At 36.5% G+C, this 18912-nt stretch overlaps 1 protein-coding gene across 2 annotated transcripts in view; it reads right to left on the bottom strand.

Moving 5' to 3' along the window:
• Positions 1–18912, bottom strand: part of LNPEP (leucyl and cystinyl aminopeptidase) — a 103092-nt gene that overhangs the window by 9146 nt on the left and 75034 nt on the right. The window contains exons 12-17 of one of the 2 annotated variants that reach the window (XM_034960259.3): positions 14500–14683; positions 13239–13395; positions 5868–6052; positions 3669–3830; positions 1596–1736; positions 536–617 (exon numbers count right to left, since the gene is read on the bottom strand). In XM_034960259.3, coding sequence (XP_034816150.1) covers positions 536–617; positions 1596–1736; positions 3669–3830; positions 5868–6052; positions 13239–13395; positions 14500–14683 — 911 coding nt within the window. The other variant, XM_055112495.2, reaches the window with a different exon arrangement.

Genomic DNA, 18912 nt, shown 5'->3' with positions numbered 1-18912 from the left:
AGGTAACCCCAGCTTTTAAAATAAGCTTTAACTTAGTGATGGCTGTGCTGCTATCTTGAAAGAAGTAGAAAGAAGTACTTTAATATTCAAGGTATCTACATGGAGTTCCCAATCAAGTATGGTGATATCTGAAATGATTTTAAAAAGGAAATCTTTTTACTCCCACACAGATACATTTTTCTAACTTAAAATGGAACCAAGGAGATGTTTAAGTAACAATAAATAAAGTAGAGTCCAAAGGCTTGGTGCTATGAATTCACCCCAAGAATGCAATTCTTCCAAACAAATTTATGACCACTTAAATTATTTGTATTAGGGAGACAAGGGAAGAGAATGGAATCAGAATTTTTCCTCATTATCATATATGTCACCCTCTAGAAGTAATCACAATGCAGAATCATTAGTACTGATAAAGGAAGACAGAGACAAGAGAAGGAATTAGCATGAAAATCCACCATCTCACTAAAACTGAGCAGCCTGGTCGGGGTGTGCGGAGGGTTGCCCAGTCTCTGTATTAGCATTTTACAAAACCAACCTCAGATAAATGTGTCTTTGTTGAAAACAGGTAAGTTGATCCAGCAACAATATTTTGTATGGTATAGGACCCCAGAGGGAACCTGAAGAAACACAAAAACAAGAGCAAAAAAATTAGGCAGCTGCTGGTAAAGTGTTGTTCCTGAGTGCAAGGAAAAGTCTTTAATGCCAAAGCCAGAGTGGAATCCTCCTCCCGGAACCGCAACTGAGGAAACCGGGGTAGCCCTATGCATACTTACTGTCGGTGGGAAGGAAAGGTGGGCAGAAAAAGGGAAGAGTTCAGAACATGCAGACAATTAATCCACTTAACATTGTCGAAGATCACACTGTACACCCAGAAATGCCGTTATTGATTTAAAACAGAGAAAGAAGCAAAAAACCTACATCTGCATCTAGCTGAATGTGAGTTCTTAACTGATGCCTTGGCAATGCAGAGGTATTTTCCTTTTTGTTTTTTTTTTTTTTTGAGATGGAGTCTCGCCCTGTTGCCTAGGCTGGAGTGCAGTGGCACAATCTTGGCTCACTGCAAGTTCTGCCTCCCAGATTCACACCATTCTCTTGCCTCAGCCTCCCAAGTAGCTGGGACTACAGGCACCCGCCACCATGCCCGGCTAATTTTTTGTATTTTTAGTGGAAATGGGGTTTCACCGTGTTAGCCAGGATGGTCTCGATCTCCTGACCTCGTGATCCGCCCATCTCGGCCTCCCAAAGTGCTGGGATTACAGGTGTGAGCCACCGCGCCCGGCCATACAGAGGTATTTTTCAATATGCATAGCTAAATGGTTGCTATGAAATAGTCTGTAGCCACGCTGAGCTAAGTAACCTGGTGCCAAGCAAGGCTAGGCTTAATTAGAACTTAGATGGAATGCTACTGTTAAATGATTCATGCTATGGAATTATGTTAACAAATGTGAAAATTTCCAGATGTTTCAGTTAAACTGTCACGGAAGTATTTTTCCTCTCACAGCAAATCCTAACTTCTGTGAGCCAAAACACTGGGAGCTTTTTTCAAATGCACAACTTGAGAATACTAAAAGTTAATAATTCTCTGAGAAACTTACTTCTGTACAAGCTTATTCCAGTTCTCTTTGACAAAATCCCATGCCAGTAAGTGTCCAGGAAAATGTCGACCCACTGTTCTAATGATAAAAGACAGCTTCTGTGTTCGGAAGTTATCTCCATTCAGGCTACTTTTCATTAACCTGAAGAGCAAAGCAGATTTAGCCTCCAAAATTATTATTCATGAAGAAGTGATGACTGAACTTAAATTAAAATTAGTATGGTTTCCTAATTAAAGCTGTGTAGCAAATCGAGAAATAACTGTTGCGTTAGTCTACGGTTGATCTATAGATTGAAAATGTCATTTTTTTTAAATGAAGAAAGAACTCACCAATAAAATAGGCATTTACTTATATTGTCACATGACAATAAATAGTTTTTAAATAGTAAAAACATTTAGGAAATAAGTTCTGGTAGAATTTATTACAATTCGGGAGGTGGGTATTTTTTTCTGGTAAAAACCTTATTTGATTTGAATGGGCAGGTTAATTATATTACTATTCTTAAAAAAAACTAGGCCATTTGAATTATTTGAAAATTAGGATACATTTCAGAATATACTCTTATTAATGTTCGTAGCAAACATTTACTGACACTATGTACTAAATAATGTTCTAAGTCCTTGACACAACAATGCTATAAAGTAGGTATTTATTAATACTACCTAACTCAATTTTATAGTTGAAGAAACTGACGTTATCTAATTGACCCACAGTCACACAGTAATAAATACCAAAGCCCGACATCTGAACAAAAGCAGTTCTCATCTACTATGCTATACTATCTGTTTATAGTGAGAAACCACGCCCCACTCCAAGACTGTGGCAGTATTTTTAGGAGAGAAAAAAACAAAAGCCCAACAAAACGTGATGGATTAAATAAATTATGATAGAGTCATACTACAGAATATTATGAACCCATAAAACACTTTAGTTTTTTTTTTATATAAAGCAGGCTTTATGAAGTGACATGTAAAATCTCATAGACTGATCATTCACTAAAAAGATGGTCACAAAACACTGAGTATGGTATAAACCTAATATGGTTTTTAAAATGCAGTTAAATATGTAGGTATGCATGTATGTATGTACGTACATATGTACAAATATCCATTCCCACAGATGAATACAAAGACCAGGACTGACACTGTTGTTAACAGAGAAAACGAGAATGGAAGTGAAAGATCATGAGAAATACTTTCATATTTTACTCTATATTCTTAGGTACTGTTTAAATACTTTATCATGGGCATTCTTAGTGTATTACTAGCATAGTTTAAAAACAATGATTTTTCTCTATTTGCTTAAGTCAGAGGCTGGCTAATACTTTAAAGAAAATGACTATTTACAGCGTATCTTTTGGTAAGTGGGTCTGGACAGGTACTGAGGACATCTCTGGGACACTATTAAGATTTATCTGAGCAAAATCATACAACAGAAGTAATGAGACCCAGAAGCCTCCTTCTATCCTCAGTGCGACTTCTAACACCTGTGCTCTCTACAGCAGATACCTCCATATTCCTCTTGGCTATGTAGAGCTCCTCTACCCCACCACTGCCTGTTCTTCCTGTCAGGAGGCCCTACTTACTGCCCTACCTTCATCCATATGACACTCCTACTTCTGGGCCTTCATCACCACATATTAAAAAGGAAAAGTCTGACAAATAAATTCATATGAACGTAGAACCTAGAAGGTTTAATATGTGATTTTTTTTTCTGAAATGCCTACATTTTTAAAATGACAGCTTGCACAAAGCAATGCCTTGGTCCTAAAATATGGAGTACCAATTGTGGTGTATAAGACAACATTCCAAGGGGAGGAAGACTTTTTGAGCAAGGAGTAGGAGGGGGCTGTGACTCCTGACATCTTGTAATCCCTTTTGGGCAAAGGATTTTCTGCTTGTCCATAAAGATAAAGCCCAGCACCTGTAGTCTCCTCACCACACTGTCCAACTTAGGCCTGGCCTGTAACAGAAGGGGGGAAAAGAGATCCCCTCAAAAATGAGCTCCTGACCAAGAGCACAATGTCTGTATTCTTTTGGTTTCTGTATATCATATTCCTCGGTGATTTCATACCAGTAAAGCTTCCGCACATCCTCTGAGCTGGCAAGTGCTTCTAGTATTTTGTTCTTCTCTGCTTCAGAGCCTATAGAAATGTATTTGCCCAAAAGGAATGACCAGCCTTTGTCAGTTTTTGCTCCAACTTTGAACACAGTTGTCATGACATCAGTAGGTAGGCTGTAAGAGAGGTGGTCAAACATGAGAATAACAAGAAAATATTCTGAATACAAAGGCGAAGAGTTGGCTGTGGTGGAGTTTCTGGTGTGAGGGTTGGTAATAATAACAAGTTTGAGTACACAATTTAGGGTTGAGAAAAAGTTTAATTCAGTGACTGCTATTTTCCTAGTAGTGTGTCTATGGATACATCAGTTCAATTTAATATTCACAGAGTACTCACAAAGAACCAGGCAGGCGACTGGCTGGACACTAGGGAGCGGAAAAGGAATGAGAGCCTCTGTCCTCTGAGAACTCACAGGCTACTACGAAGTATGGAGCAATAACTATATGCATTACAATTCAGTGTGATAAGTTTCATGGTAGAACTATAGCAGTAAATGGGGTGCAGGGAGAAAACACAGTCTACTGCCTTTATTAAGATCTCAGAGCTGGGAAAGACCTCAAAATGTTATCCAAATCCTCCACCCCAACTCTTCATCTGATGCTTGAATCTTCTCTCCATAATGCATGGTAAGGAGCTGGAGAGAACTAATTACCCCCAAAAGCTTTTCTGTTAACTGCTAACTCTACCTGCTATGTTTTATTTCTAAATTAAGAGACTTGTTTATCACCTCACACCCATTAGGATGGCTGCTATCAAAAACCCAGAAAATGGCAAGTGTTGGCAAGGATGTAGAGAAATTGGAATGATGGTGCAGCTGCTGTAGAAAACAATATGGCAGTTCCTCAAAAAATTAAAATTAGAATTACCATATGATCCAGCAATACTACTTCCAGGTGTATTTCCAAAAGAACTGAAAGCAGGGTCTCTAGGAGATATTTGCACACCAATGTTCATGGCATTATTATTCACAATAGCTAAAAGGTACAAGCAGCACAAAGGGCTATCCATGAATGAATGGATAAACAAAATGTGGTATATACATACAATGGAAAATTATTCAGCCTTTAAAAAAAAAGAAATTTTAGCCAGGTGTGGTGGCTCATGCCTATAATCCCAGCACTTTGGGAGGCCTAGGCGGGCAGATTTTCTGAGGTCAGGAGTTCAAGACCAGCCTGGCTAACATGGTGAAACCCCGTCTCTACTAAATATACAAAAATTAGCCAGGTGTGGTGGCGGATGCCTGTAATCTCAGCTACTCCGGATACTGGGGCAGGAGAATCAATGGAACCCGAGAGGTGGAGGTTACAATGAGCTGAGATCGCGCCACTGCACTCCAGCCTGGGTGACAGAGCAAGACTCCATCTCCAAAACAAAGAAAAGAAAGAAAGAAAGAAATTTTAATGCATGCTACAACATGGAAGAACCTTGAAGACATTATGGTAAATGAAATGCGCCAGTCACAAAAAAGTAAATTCTATATGACTTTACTTATATGAGATATACAGTGTAGTCAACCTCACAAAAACAGGAAGTAGAATAGTGGTTACCAGGGGCTGGTGGGGAGAGGGAGTGAGGAATTATTCAATGGGTACAGAGTTTCAGTTTTGCAAGATGTAAAAGTTCTGAAAATAAGTACACAATAATGTGAATATACTTAACACTACTGAACTGTACAGTAAAAAATGGTTAAGACAGTAAATTTTATGTTATGTGTATTTTACCACAATTTTTTAAAAAGTCTTGTTTGACACCGCATGTTCTCACTCATAGGTGGGAATTGAACAATGAGAACACATGGACACAGGAAGGGGAACATCACACTCTGGGGACTGTTGTGGGGTGAGGGGAGGTGGGAGGGATAGCATTAGGAGATATACCTAATGCTAAATGACGAGTTAATGGGTGCAGCACACCAGCATGGCACATGTATACGTATGTAACTAACCTGCACATTGTGCACAGGTACCCTAAAACTTAAAGTATAATTAAAAAAAAAAAAAAGTCTTGTTTGAGAATGCAGATACATAGAGTTCACCTACACTGACATTCAGTTTTAAAACATTTATGATCCAGGATGAGAATACCCTGGATTCTGTATATGATGTGAGATAAAGAAAAAGAAGATAATTCATCTGAGTAGAGGTATACTTCACCTTTGAGTTCCATTGGATGCCATCCAGTCATCAAACAGTTTCATGGCAGTAGTAGAGCAGTTCCCCAGGTTGTGGGTGCAAGCAAACTCTAGCAGGGCTGACCGAAGCTCTCGCATAGATGGAGTGCCCTCATCAGTCCAAGTTTGTTGTTGAATTTGGTTTTGAAGTAATTTAAATACCCTGGTCTAGAGAGACAAAATAGATTATAATGGCTTCATAATAATTAGGACAATCAGAAAAAAAACAGGACAATTACAGCCAGGTGCAGTGTCTTGTGCCTGTAATCCCAGCACGTTGGGAAGCTGGGGCGGGCAGATCACCTGAGGTCAGGAGTTTGAGACCATCCTGGCCAACACGGTGAAACGACATCTGTAGAAAATACAAAAATTAGGCAGGCATGATGGTAGTGCCTGTAATCCCAGCTACTCAGGAGGCTGAGGCAGGAGAAACACTTGAACCCAGGAGGTGGAGGTTGCAGTGAGCTGAGATAGCATCATTGCATGCCAGTCTGGGCAACAGAGCAAGACTCTGCCTCAAAAAAAAAAAAAAAAAAAAAAAGACAAAAAACAAAAAAACCCCCAGGACAATTAGATCTCTTTTCCCCAACATTTATCCAATGAGGAAAAAAAAAGGCATAGATATTACTCATTAAATATCAACTGACATATGAAACCCACATACGGCTGGGATGAAACCATTCAATAATAAGGCTATGCATAAGGCTGCTATAGCTAAGAGGGACTTTTAGTGATGTTAACTCAGAAAAAAATTAATGACTTCTGTGCAGTAGGGAACCTTTATGCTGCATATACTCAGCTAGAAGTTATTTTCCTGCCAAAAAGTATCACTTATAACCACTGCTGGAAGGATGTCAGGACTTCCTGACCTTGTGACTTTACAATCTATAAACCTATAAAGCAATGAAAGAAAAATAAACTTCTTTATTGATAGTTAATGTTTAAATGTTTCTCAATCCAATATTAAAGGTATATTTAACATTATCAACTAGTTTGATGTTATAACAAATTAACCAAATTAGCAAGAAAATGAGACCTGCAGGGAAGAATAGTTGTTTATAGCTTATTTTTTCTCCTAAGTTTTTATTTAAAGAACTTTCAAACCTACAAAAAAAGATAGTACAACACCCATACACTGTTCATCTAGATTCAACAGTTTTTTAACACTCTGACACTTGCTTCATTTTCAAGTGTGTATAACACATATACGCACACATTTGTTTTTCTTGTTTTAGCTGAACAATATAAAAGTGATATACAGATATGATATTTCATTTATAAATACTTTGGCATGCAACTCACAGATATCAGAACATTCTCTTACAGAACCATAATACCTTATCACACTGAAGAAAACTAATAGTTATTCATTAATATCATCCAATCTAGTCCATTGGTATTGGCTGTCATTGCTAAATGTATACTTGCGGTATTAAGGTACTAACAGACGCCTTTTTCATCTCTCTCCAAAATAAAAACACCAAAGCTGTTAATACCATGTCGAAGTATTTCCATTCTGCAAGTTGTGCATGGCGGGTGGGGGGTGAGGGCACATGATATTTTAAAAAGCATCATATGCAATATGCTTTTATGAATACCACTAGAAGGAACAAAAATTCTGATATAAAAAATGTTTTTAGGTATTCTTTTTTTTTTTTTTTTTTGAGATGGAGTCTTGCTCAGTTGCCCAGGCTGGAATGCAGTGGTGCGATCTCAGCTCACTGCAAGCTCTGCCTCCCAGGTTCACGCCATTCTCCTGCTTCAGCCTCCCGAGTAGCTGGGACTACAAGCGCCCGCCACCACATCCGGCTAATTTTTTTGTATTTTTAGTAGAGACAGGGTTTCACCATGTTAGTCAGGATGGCTCGATCTCCTGACCTTGTGATCCACCTGCCTCGGCCTCCCAAAGTGCTGGGATTACGGGCGTGAGCCACCATACCTGGCCGTTTTTAGGTATTCTTTAGAAAACCTTCATGGCTACATAAGAAGGACCAAAATGAAAAAAATTCAACAGATACCCCCTCTGAAGGAATCAGCACAGGAGGATTTCTTCCTGCTGGTACTTCTTTACCTCCACCACCATCGTGGCATCTCATCTCAAGTAATCATGTACCACAGATGACTGCAAGAAAAACCCTTAACTTCAGAAGTTTAGCTCAAGTTCTTAACAGAACATTGCTTTCTTCCTTTCTTTTAGGTATTGACAGTGAGTACCACTGAGTACCACTGTCAATACCTAAAATGAATCCTATTTGGAAATTTTTAAACTATTAAGACCATTATCCGAGCAATGACTTACTGTGAATAAGCATCTTGTGGAGTTGAATATGAGAATAGAAAAAAAGAATCTGCAAGGAAAAGAACTCAAGGTTTGTACAACATGTCAACTCGCTTGTGTTTGTTTCAAAAGCAATGAAACACAGAACAGACACCTTGTGGAATGTGTAAGTGGTAAAGCTTTTGAGTCACTGGGAGGACATGAAGTAGAAAAATACTTGCTATGCTGACGATGCAAGGAATGGACAAGCAATGCAGGGGATCCCACTTGACATACCTAACTGCATTGCTATGTGGTGTCTTCACTGGCCTTACCTTCTCAATAGCATTATGATAGAAAACCATTCCAAATGACTGGAGAACAAAAGAAATTCAAATCCTACTCATAACTGTCAAATAGGAACAAATGAAGAATGTGAGAAAAAAAATCACATGCTTGAAATCCTATTTAAAAAAAAAATCAGTGAAGAACAATGGCAATACTCATTGAGAGTTTACTAAAACACAAAGGCAGCAATGGAAAGAATGGCACTTGAAGTCCTGGAAGCAAAGGAAATCTGACACTTGAAGATGGCTGTGGCTAATTCCTGAGCAGTTACACCACCGAATTACAGGAAGCAATTTTACTAGTTAGTCTCCATATGAAATCATTAAGGCAAGTTCTCAAAATAGTTGTTTAAATGTATTTCAAATTATAACATAATAAAGTAAAACATTTTAAGAAAGAATAATTATATTATTAGAAAAATCCTGTTACAAAATATCATTTTTATAAGTAATCCAGGTTTATTTTTAATATTAATATTAATGAAGCATAGCATGTGCTTCAAATTACCTTTCCCTTTTAGAAATAAAATGAAATGTTTTTCTAAGGATCCAAATTAATTTTTTTGAAATTTAAGCTCTTTCAACAATAGAATGCAACTCTATGATTTTACAAAGTGAAATAGCAAGTGGAGAGAGGAAATAAATTGATGGGTTATACAAGCTACAAACACTGGATTTGTAATAAAATGCAACAACAACAATATAAAATTATTTTAAAAATAAAACAGGGAAAGATGCTAGCACTTATGTTATATATTACATTTTGATTTACTGCTTTAATTTTACACTGATATGCCCAGGGAGTTCTTTCCTGGGTCAACTGAGTTCCTTAAAAGTGAAATGTCAGTTTTTGTTGCAAAAGGTTTATCCCACCAATGCCTCATATGTAAAAGAATGACAGATTTGTAAGTGATAAAACAGGAATATGGCTAGGATCAGATGTTTAACATCAGATGTGAACAATTTAACACAATTGAAATGTGCCTCCAGACCCTACCCATCACAACACCACAGCATCACAAAATGCAGCATATGTCATGTGCAGCCTACATAACAAAATGACCAATAAATGTACATAATGCTTTGGTTCCAATGATATAGAAGTTAATTAGAAATCAGTCTTAGGCAGTAATACATTTGAACGTCATATCCAAGGATTCATAAATGTCTCCTATCCCAATTCCTAACTGTAGAATGTCAGATTTCCTAGTTTGAGAGTATTGATGCTACCAGAATTTTCACCCTAATATTAGAATAAGAATGTTAAAGTGACACGTTCTCCCTCTTGGTGAACTAAAGTTAACTGGGCTTTTAGCTAACCATGTGAAGACACACAGCAGTAAAAGGGCGTCCAATCTTGGAAACACATACTAAGTCTTCTGCCCTTCCTCTCTATTCATCAGTCCCTAGATCCCTCCTTGAAGTATGTTCCTAATAAACACATATCTGCCCAGAAAGCTGGAAATCATCTGGGATGAAGATGCAGTTCAAAGAAGAGGTAAGTATCAAGTGCTTCTTGAGCACTAAGCTATAAACAGAGTTAACAGAGAGGCAAGGAGAAGACTGACTTCTGCCATTATGAAGTTTAACTGGGCAGCTTCAGAGTCGGGAGATATTCTGCCTCCTCACAGGGTATATTCAGAACTAACATTGCCCTTTAATAGTGAAAAAAAGTGAGCGATATGCACTAATCTTATTTATTGCTACCTGTACTAGGTTGAATACTATCCCCTCAAATTTTGTGTCTGCCTGGGACCTATGAATATGACCTCATAGGGTCTTTGCAGGTACAGTCAAGTTAAGATGAGGTCATACTGGATTATGGTGGGCCTTAATCTAAGAATGGGGCAATTTGGGCACAGAAACACAGGGAGAACACTGTGTTGACAGAGACAAAGGCCACGGTTAGTCACCTACATGCCCAGGAATACCAAGGATTACTGGCAATCACTTGAAGTTAGGAGAGGGGAATGGAACAGTTTCTTCCTCAGAAGGAGCAAACCTTACTCTGCCAATACCTTGATTTTGGCCTTCTGGCTTCCAGAACTATGAGAGAATAAATTTCTGTTATTTTAAGACATCAAGTTTGCAATAACTTGTTTTAATAGCCCTAGAAAATTAATATACTACCCCAAATGGTGTTGATATCATACTAATTACCTCAAACATAATTCTATGCAATAAAATATACTGGTCCTGGGGATAACTGGATATCCATACTGAAAAGAATGAATCTTGGTGTCTACCTCACACCATCCACAAAAATCAATTCCAGATGGATCACAGATCTAAATGTAAAGGATAAAATAATAAAGTTTTCAGAAGAGAACACAGAATATCTAGGGGTAGGAAAAGATTTCATAAGCTAGATTACATTAACATTTAAAACTCATATTAATAAAAAATCATTAAGAGAGTAAAAAAAAGCAAGATGGAGTGGGAGAAGATATTTGTAAATATACATGACCAACAAAAGATTCATATCTAGGATATATACAGAACTCTTAGAAATCAACAAGAAAAAGGCAGACAATTTAATAGAAAAATAAGCAAAAGATGGGCATTTCACAAAAGAACATCTAGTGGTCAATACATATATCAAAAAGAAAATCATCTTCACATCAGTAGAAAAATGTAAATTCAAGTCAAAATTGCAGTACCACTATGCACCTATCCACATGGCTAAAATAAAAAAGATTTAGTGTGAATGATAATCATCAGCAAAGATCTAGAGCACCTAGAATTCTCATATACTGCTAAGTGTAAATTGGTACAACTTTGAAGAACTATTTGATAGTACAGTATTAACTATGCATGTGTTATGACTCAATAATCCCATTTCCAGACATATATCCCATAGAAATGCATAAAGACATTCATCGAAGACATCATAGCAGTGCTATTCATGATAGCTCCAAATTACAAATAACGCAAATGTCTATCAACAATAGCTGAACTGGTTAACTAATGGCCAATCTCTTTACTACAATAACACTAGAAAGTCAATATTGGATTCTCAGTTTGCCCTAAAGAGATGAGTAAGCTATTTGCATACTTCTTGGAAAGGCACATAAATATTGTTTTAAAAAGTCATTATTAGCATTTTAGATATAAAAAAAATCTCTTAAGTTGACAATTTCATTTTTAGGAGAACAACTAGATGTGGGCCAGTCACTTGAAACCTTAAATATATGGTCTGCAAGCTTTTCAAAAGAATATGACAAGAAGAAAGCTTTAATTTTTCTAAAGGTATCCTGGAAAGACGATGTTGCTAGGACACAAATTGATTTTACAAATAGCAATATAACATAAACAGAAGTCTTTGGAGTGAAATTTATCTGGGTTTGAATTTCAGCTTTATCACTTAGTAGGTAAGTGACTTTAAAGAAGCTATTCCGTCTCCTCGTTTATTTAATGGGGGTAGAAATATCTACCTTGGCACTGTGTGATAATTAAATGAGGTAATCTACATTAAGCACTAAGCACAGTGTGTAAAAGCACTCAAATGCACTTGTTTCTGGTGTGTTTCAATCATTTATTCACTCAACGTTTACTGAGTGTCACTACAGGCCAGGTCATGTTCCAGGCACTGGTTTTTATTAAGGCTGCTAGCTGAAAGCCTTATGAAATAGAAAATGATAAAAATCTTAACCATTAGAAGAGACCTCAGAAAATCATCTAACTTAAGCATCTTGCTTATGGATAGGGATGGGGTAACTCCTTTGGGGTCAGATCAGAAACTTTTGGGGGAGAAAAGCTTTTCAAGCTCCATACAACCACTCTGCCCTGCGTTCCCTCCACTCACTGAGAATCATGCAGGTGATGAGAGAACTGTTCATAGGAGACGCAGGGTAAGGCAGTAACAGAGGCAGAAAGAAGGTTGTGTACATATGTAACAAACCTGCACATTGTGCACATGTATCCTAGAACTTAAAGTATAATAAAAAAATGTTAAAAAAATGATTTAATCCAACCCCTTCCTTTCACCAATGAGAATACCAAAACCCCAAAAGACTTATTCTAATTCTTGGTCTAATACTGCCTTCCTTTCCCTGAAAGCTGTCTTTTGCCTGGGTCCCTGGGAAATCTCACTAGTTTATAAAGCAAACTCTGTTGTCAAAATGCGCTGATACAGAGAATTAGATAAAAACAAATAATTTTTCACTCTCTTCCAAGCTTTTAAAGTCTCTCAACAGTTTAATATTAAAAGTATCCAAAATAACAACTGTTAAGATCAGGCAGTTGATATTAAGAAAGGTAAAATGGTCTCTAATACTAAGACTCCTTTAGTGCTTTGCAAAGAAACATATCCACCAGCATCATTATCCTTTAGATAGTTATCAGTAAGAACTCTTAAACAGAATATTCTCAATACAAACATAACTGTCATTTTATAATGACCACTAGAAAATTAACGGGGAGATCTACTTTGCAAAAGGGCCTATTTCAAACATTCATCATGTAGAAATAAAACAGGATCTGAATAGAGAAATATTATTCTCATGTGACCTCATTTTGACAGTGGTGTCAAATGTCTGTATTTTGATATTCAAACAAGACCATATCATACTAAGCCTTTATCAGCTCTTCATCATAAGCAACATCTTGATTTTAAAGATTTCACAAGCAGGAAAGTGAAGAAAATGGAATTTAACTGGTTGCTTTTTCAGCCTATTACTGGCTGAAAATGGAACCATGAATAACAATATTAAAGATAAACAGCAAGAAGCTGGCAAAAAGGCAGACTTACCACCAGTCTTGAGGCCAGATCCATGTATCCCAGTTTTTCAAGGAGGTTATAGATGAGGTCTGTCTGAAACAGGGCTTCCGTGATGGGTGCAGTATGGTTCTCATTTCCAAGATAATTAATCAAATCAAAGGCCCTCTTGAGAGGTACCTTGCCTAGGCTAAAGGATAAAAGAACAGGAAAAGTAAATATGCAGAGACACACAGAAGAAGTCTATGCATGCTAAAAGAGAAACTTAGGGTTAGATGGTGAGTCTTGGAGACCAAAAATTTAAACTTACAGTGGCATTTTGTAAAGTTAAGCTAAATATGATTATCTCTGATTAATTTCATGAGGCCCAAGATTAAAGAGGCATTTCAAGAGAAAGATAAACAATAGCTCATTTTTTTTTATTCCTAAGTCTCCTGTAAATTGCTACTAACTCAGCAAAAGTATAATATCTTGGGTTAGAAAAGATGAATAGTACTAATTTTATTTATTAATTAGTTATATTTGCCAGGAAAGAGAGTATAGCATAGAGAGTATCTGATTTTTTAAAAAATTTTATTTGTTGGTTTAATGGGAATTTGTTTTTCAAACTTGTTATGACAAGGTCTATTGTGAATTTACAGTGAGTACATTTTTAAAATTAACCATTTTATAGGAATCACAGCAGCAATGGCTAGGATGACGTACGAAGGGCACTTCATAAAAAACGAGACAAAATGGAAATGTCCAGGGAGGTGAGAAGGAACACGTCAGTGTTTTTAAGCCTATCATCAATCTAAATTGGTAATATTCTATTCAGAGAATATGTTTACATGAGGTCACTGTCATCCTTGGCTTTGGGATTCTATAATGCATGAGGTGGTTGGGGAGGCAAGCAGTACAGATAAGGGCTCCAGCCATCAGAGATGTCCCTCAAAACCAATGCATAAGCACTAAGCTTCATGCTTAAACCAACTGCTGTTTGAAAATAATTCTCTTATAAAATAAAATAGAGCTTGAACTCGTGTATCAAGTTTAGTCAACAAAATATGTATCTTGTTTTTGATATCTAGTCTTGAATTATTATTAAATCCTGTTTCATTTAACTGTTCAGTATGTTCGTAGCTAATGTTTTATAAAGTCCCCGGAGGCAAAGAACACATACTTTCCCAATCCTCCAAAATGAATTGTACCAACCAATACATGCTAGTTCTTTCAAACTGTTTTTCATATATGTTCTTTACCTCAATGACATTTGTTTAAAAAAAGAAAAAATCTCAAACTAAGTATACTCTACCCTGCAAGTTCAAAGATGTTGTTGATAAGGTTGGCTCGGTCTTTGTCACTCAGAACATAAGGATTTATTTTCAGCTGATGGATTAGTGCTTCCCAATCATCATCTGCATAGTGTACAATATAATAACCATTCATGTTTATATTCACTTTGACCCACAGCACTTCTTCTGTAAGATTGATGACACCTAATGGAAACCAAAAAAATGAGAGATTGAGAGAGAAGACAATTGGACAAGAAAAAAAAATTATGAGTGCTTTGTTTTTAAGTTAGTTTATTTTTATATTTAATCATTCTAGTAAGAAAAAAATGCCTGTCTCCAAGTACAGTTATTTTCACGTTAGTGAAGGTCAAGACATTCGTTTAACAATTATTTACTTACTGTGCAATATTGGCTGTAAGCTAGGCGCTGGAAATCAAATGGTGAACAAGGTAGATATGTCTCTGCTTTTAGAGATCTCACAGTCTAAAGTAAACAGGCAAGTACAATATCATACAAGCGCTATTGACAGAAAAAGAAAAGACAGCATTCAACGAATGCACATAGAAAAAATGCTTCCCTCTCCTAGGGAAAGTTAGGAGCGATTTCTTGGAAGAAATGACATCTAAGTTGTCATTCTTCTAAGAGACCTCAAAATATTTAGGTGTTGGCCAAGTGAAGAAGATATAGTAGGGAACCCAAGTGCTCAAGGCCCAGAGAGAAAGTATACATGTTATCCATGCACTGAACTGGCTCCCAAGTTCATTATGGCTAGAGGAAAGAGGGAGGGAGAAAGTAAAGGTGTAGGATGAGGCAGCAGGGGAAGACAGTGAGAGAACTGTGTAAAATGTGTCCCATTTTGGCCTCTGTCTTTTGTCATGTTAGCAAAGGAAGAACAAACAAAGCCATTTAGAAAAGTCACATTATTCAAAGCTAGCAAAATAAACATTAGGGAAGGCTTAAGATTGCATAAGGGACAAATAAGAAATAATTGGGTTAAAATAATAGGAAAGGATAGGCACTTCTGGGGTCTCTACTATAAATGCTGAGAGAACTGTTAGAAATTTCCATGGAATTATGTCAACTAATGTACCAATAATGAAGCGCTGAGAGTTAACTGACCACAAAATATATGTATGAATTTTTAAAATCCTTAAAACTGCTAATGAAGAAATGTCTTTTAAAGTTGGCAACAAGGATGTAGACTTAATTATAATGGGGTATGCTTCTAAGCATCTTGAGGTTTACTATTATTTAACAGAATATAAGCTACATAAGCTTACTATTTTGCTTACTGCTAACGCCTCAGCCCCTATAACACTGACCTAGCAGGTACTCAACAAATACTGCTGAATTAGTCAGTGAATGAATAAATAATGACTATGTCACAATAAATAGTTTTAAATCAAGTGTAGACAAAGGTTTGTAGATATTTATTATATAATTTTTACCCCCTTTTAAAGTAACAAATACTTTAAAAAATTTTTAATTGTAAGAAAAAGAAGAGTAGAGATAAGAATAATCTAAACTCAGACAACGATAGCATTTTGGAATGTACTTCTTGCCAAGTTTTTGTCTTATACTTGTTTTTAATATTTTATACAGCAGATCTATATGCATTTATTTTATCCTTTTTCACCTATCAGATCCCCCCGCACATTTTTCCATTGTCTTCATAAGCAGTGTTCAAATATCTTCATAATATTTCATTTCAAGTTTATCCAATCTATTTTGAACAATTTAGGCTGTTTTAAAATGTTCACTATCATTACAATTCTGTAGTGAAGCTTTTTTATATAAAATGCTTTATAAATATGTTTTCAACCTAAAGATTATATATTAGTACCTGAAGCCTTAGCTTAGGTACTAAAGATTATATATTAGTACCTGAAGCCTTAGCTTAGGTACTAAAGATTATACGTTAGTACCTGAAACCTTAGGATTTATCAACTTCAAAAACATGAATTATTCAAATGTGTCAGATGCCCTTAATATCTTTGTTATTCCAATTATATCGATACTGCAAAAGATGTTTAAGATGAAAAAGACATTCTGATCATGTCTTAACAGGACATAATAAGCTAAGCAGTCTTTCTTACTAAAAAAATTCCGTACTTATTTCTGTTATATTGCTGATACAGCAACAGATGGGAAAGATCAGTTAAATAAGGTTTATTCCTTTTTCAAGGGCAGAATGCAGTTTTAAGGGATACTTGTGATGGCAGCAGTGGCTGCTCCAAGTTGAAGCCATTTTTAGCAAACCTATGACTAAGGAAATTAACTTTATCATTAGCTAATCCAAAAATATCAACACTCTCCAGGTCACCAAACACTATATCCTATGGAGCTTTTATCAAGAAAGAACCCTAGGGCTGGGCATGGCAGCTCACACCTGTAATCCCAGCACTCTGAGAGACCAAGGCAGGAGGATCACTTGAGCCCAGGAGTTTGAGAGCAGCCTGCACAACATAGTGAGACATCATCTTTACAAAAAATAAAAATTAGCCCGCATGGTGACACATGTCTGTAGTCCCAGCTACTCAGGAGGCTGAGGTAGGAGTATCACTTGAGGTCAACTATCACTAGGTCAAGGCTGCAGTGAGCTATGATCGTGCCACTGTACCTTAGCCTGGGTGACAGAGCAGGACCCTGTCTCTAATAAAAACAAACGTAAAGAAAAGAAACAAAGAACCCCAGAAAGAAGGGCTACAGAGACCCAAGTCTCCCTTGCCCATAAAAGGAGACAAGAAATGATGGCTATGACAATTGTTCCACTAGATGGATGCAGAAAACATTGAAATACATACGGAATACCTTGGTTGATAAGCAGCTTGCCATTTTGTAAACCTAGCCAAGTCCAGATGGTAAAGAGGAGGGACACAGCTGGGAATATACTTGAAATTATTACTGTCATCGAGATGACACAACATAAAGCAGTACAGCCAACAGCACAAAGACAGACAGAGTTATCATTTAAAGAATCAACATCATTAGTCTCTTTCAGTTCTTCTGAATGATCCAGAATGGTGGACCTTAAAACCACAGGTATTGAAAAATAATAGTTTTGCACACAAGGGAAGTAACTACATCCTACAGCTCAAACGTGGATGAAGCTACCCTCATATGTTTTTAATTTACTATAGTCATTAACAGATTAACACTTCAATTTTCAGTCTATTGAGTAGCAAAAAAGAGTGAGCAACTGCAATATTAAATGGCAGAAGCCCAGATGAAGTAATCTAACAGTGATTTTTAAAAACCATTTGTCAATGAGCTACGAAAATCAACTACTGTTTTACAAAAAAACTAAAGTTCTGAAACTAAAAAACATGTTTTTACTACAAAGTTACAAAATTTCCTGTACAGTTTGCTCCAGAGGGCTAGCATCATACATGCTATTGAACTTTATCACTCCTGTTCAAAAGCATTCCCTTCTCTAATACCCCTTTCTTTCTCCTTTATTAGGGGAAAAAAAGGCAAGAGCAGAGAATGGCACATGATAAACATTTTAATTACTATATGCCCTTCCTTCTTTCATCCTAATTACCTTTTCTTCCAATGACATATCTTTAACTTTCACAGCAGTATTTCTGATAGTGATATCCATTTGGAAACATGAATGTTTTGCATTAGATTTAATACGAAAATCTCCTATAGTTAAAGATCTTAGGTCTGAGTAAAATGCGGATAAGAAAGAGAGAGAGAGAGGGAGGAAGAAAGGGAAGAGGGAAACTTTAAAAAATATAATTCCTCAATATGTAGACTGGAAAAATGGCCCCATCAGCATTTCTTGTGCACAATAAATACTAATTGTTCAAAATTCATGTATGTGAGAAAAGGAGACAAATACATTGACCAAACATAACTCCTATATACAACTGAACTAATGAACTAACCCAACAACCCTTGAATTAGAACATATGAAAATATATTTAAAAAAAGAAAGAAAATATATTAAAGATTTAACCAACCATCAAGCATCAAAATAATACACTATACTAAAGTATTACAGCATAAAAGAAGCCTGAAGTCACCCTCTCTGCTACCTTTCTTTTGAGAATAGAAAAAATAAAAATGCAGTTAAATTAAGAGTAATTCTCATTGGAGCATTAGGAACCAAGAAGGCTCAGCTGTCCTCAGGGTCAAACGTAAGGACAGAAGTTTTCATGTGGACTCTCTAAACCTGAAATGGCAGGAATTAAAATAGCAGCAGCAGCAGCAGCAGCAGCAAGGGAAATAACACAGTTGAGAAGAGGAAGTAACAGACACTACTTTCATCATGTATTGGCCCAGTTCCAGCTCTAGATTAAATCAATTATATTCTAGTGAATTTTGTATATTCCTCTTTACTAAGAAGAGGAAGAGAAAAAGAAAACATCATTTTATCAGGCTTTGCATGTTCTTTTCCTAGAAATTTTTATAGTGAGACTGAAGTC

This window comes from Pan paniscus, chromosome 4, assembly GCF_029289425.2.
Source record: "Pan paniscus chromosome 4, NHGRI_mPanPan1-v2.0_pri, whole genome shotgun sequence".
NCBI lineage: Eukaryota > Metazoa > Chordata > Mammalia > Primates > Hominidae > Pan > Pan paniscus.
The sequence above is the reverse complement of the archived record's forward strand: the minus strand, read 5'-3'. Positions and strand labels throughout refer to the sequence as shown.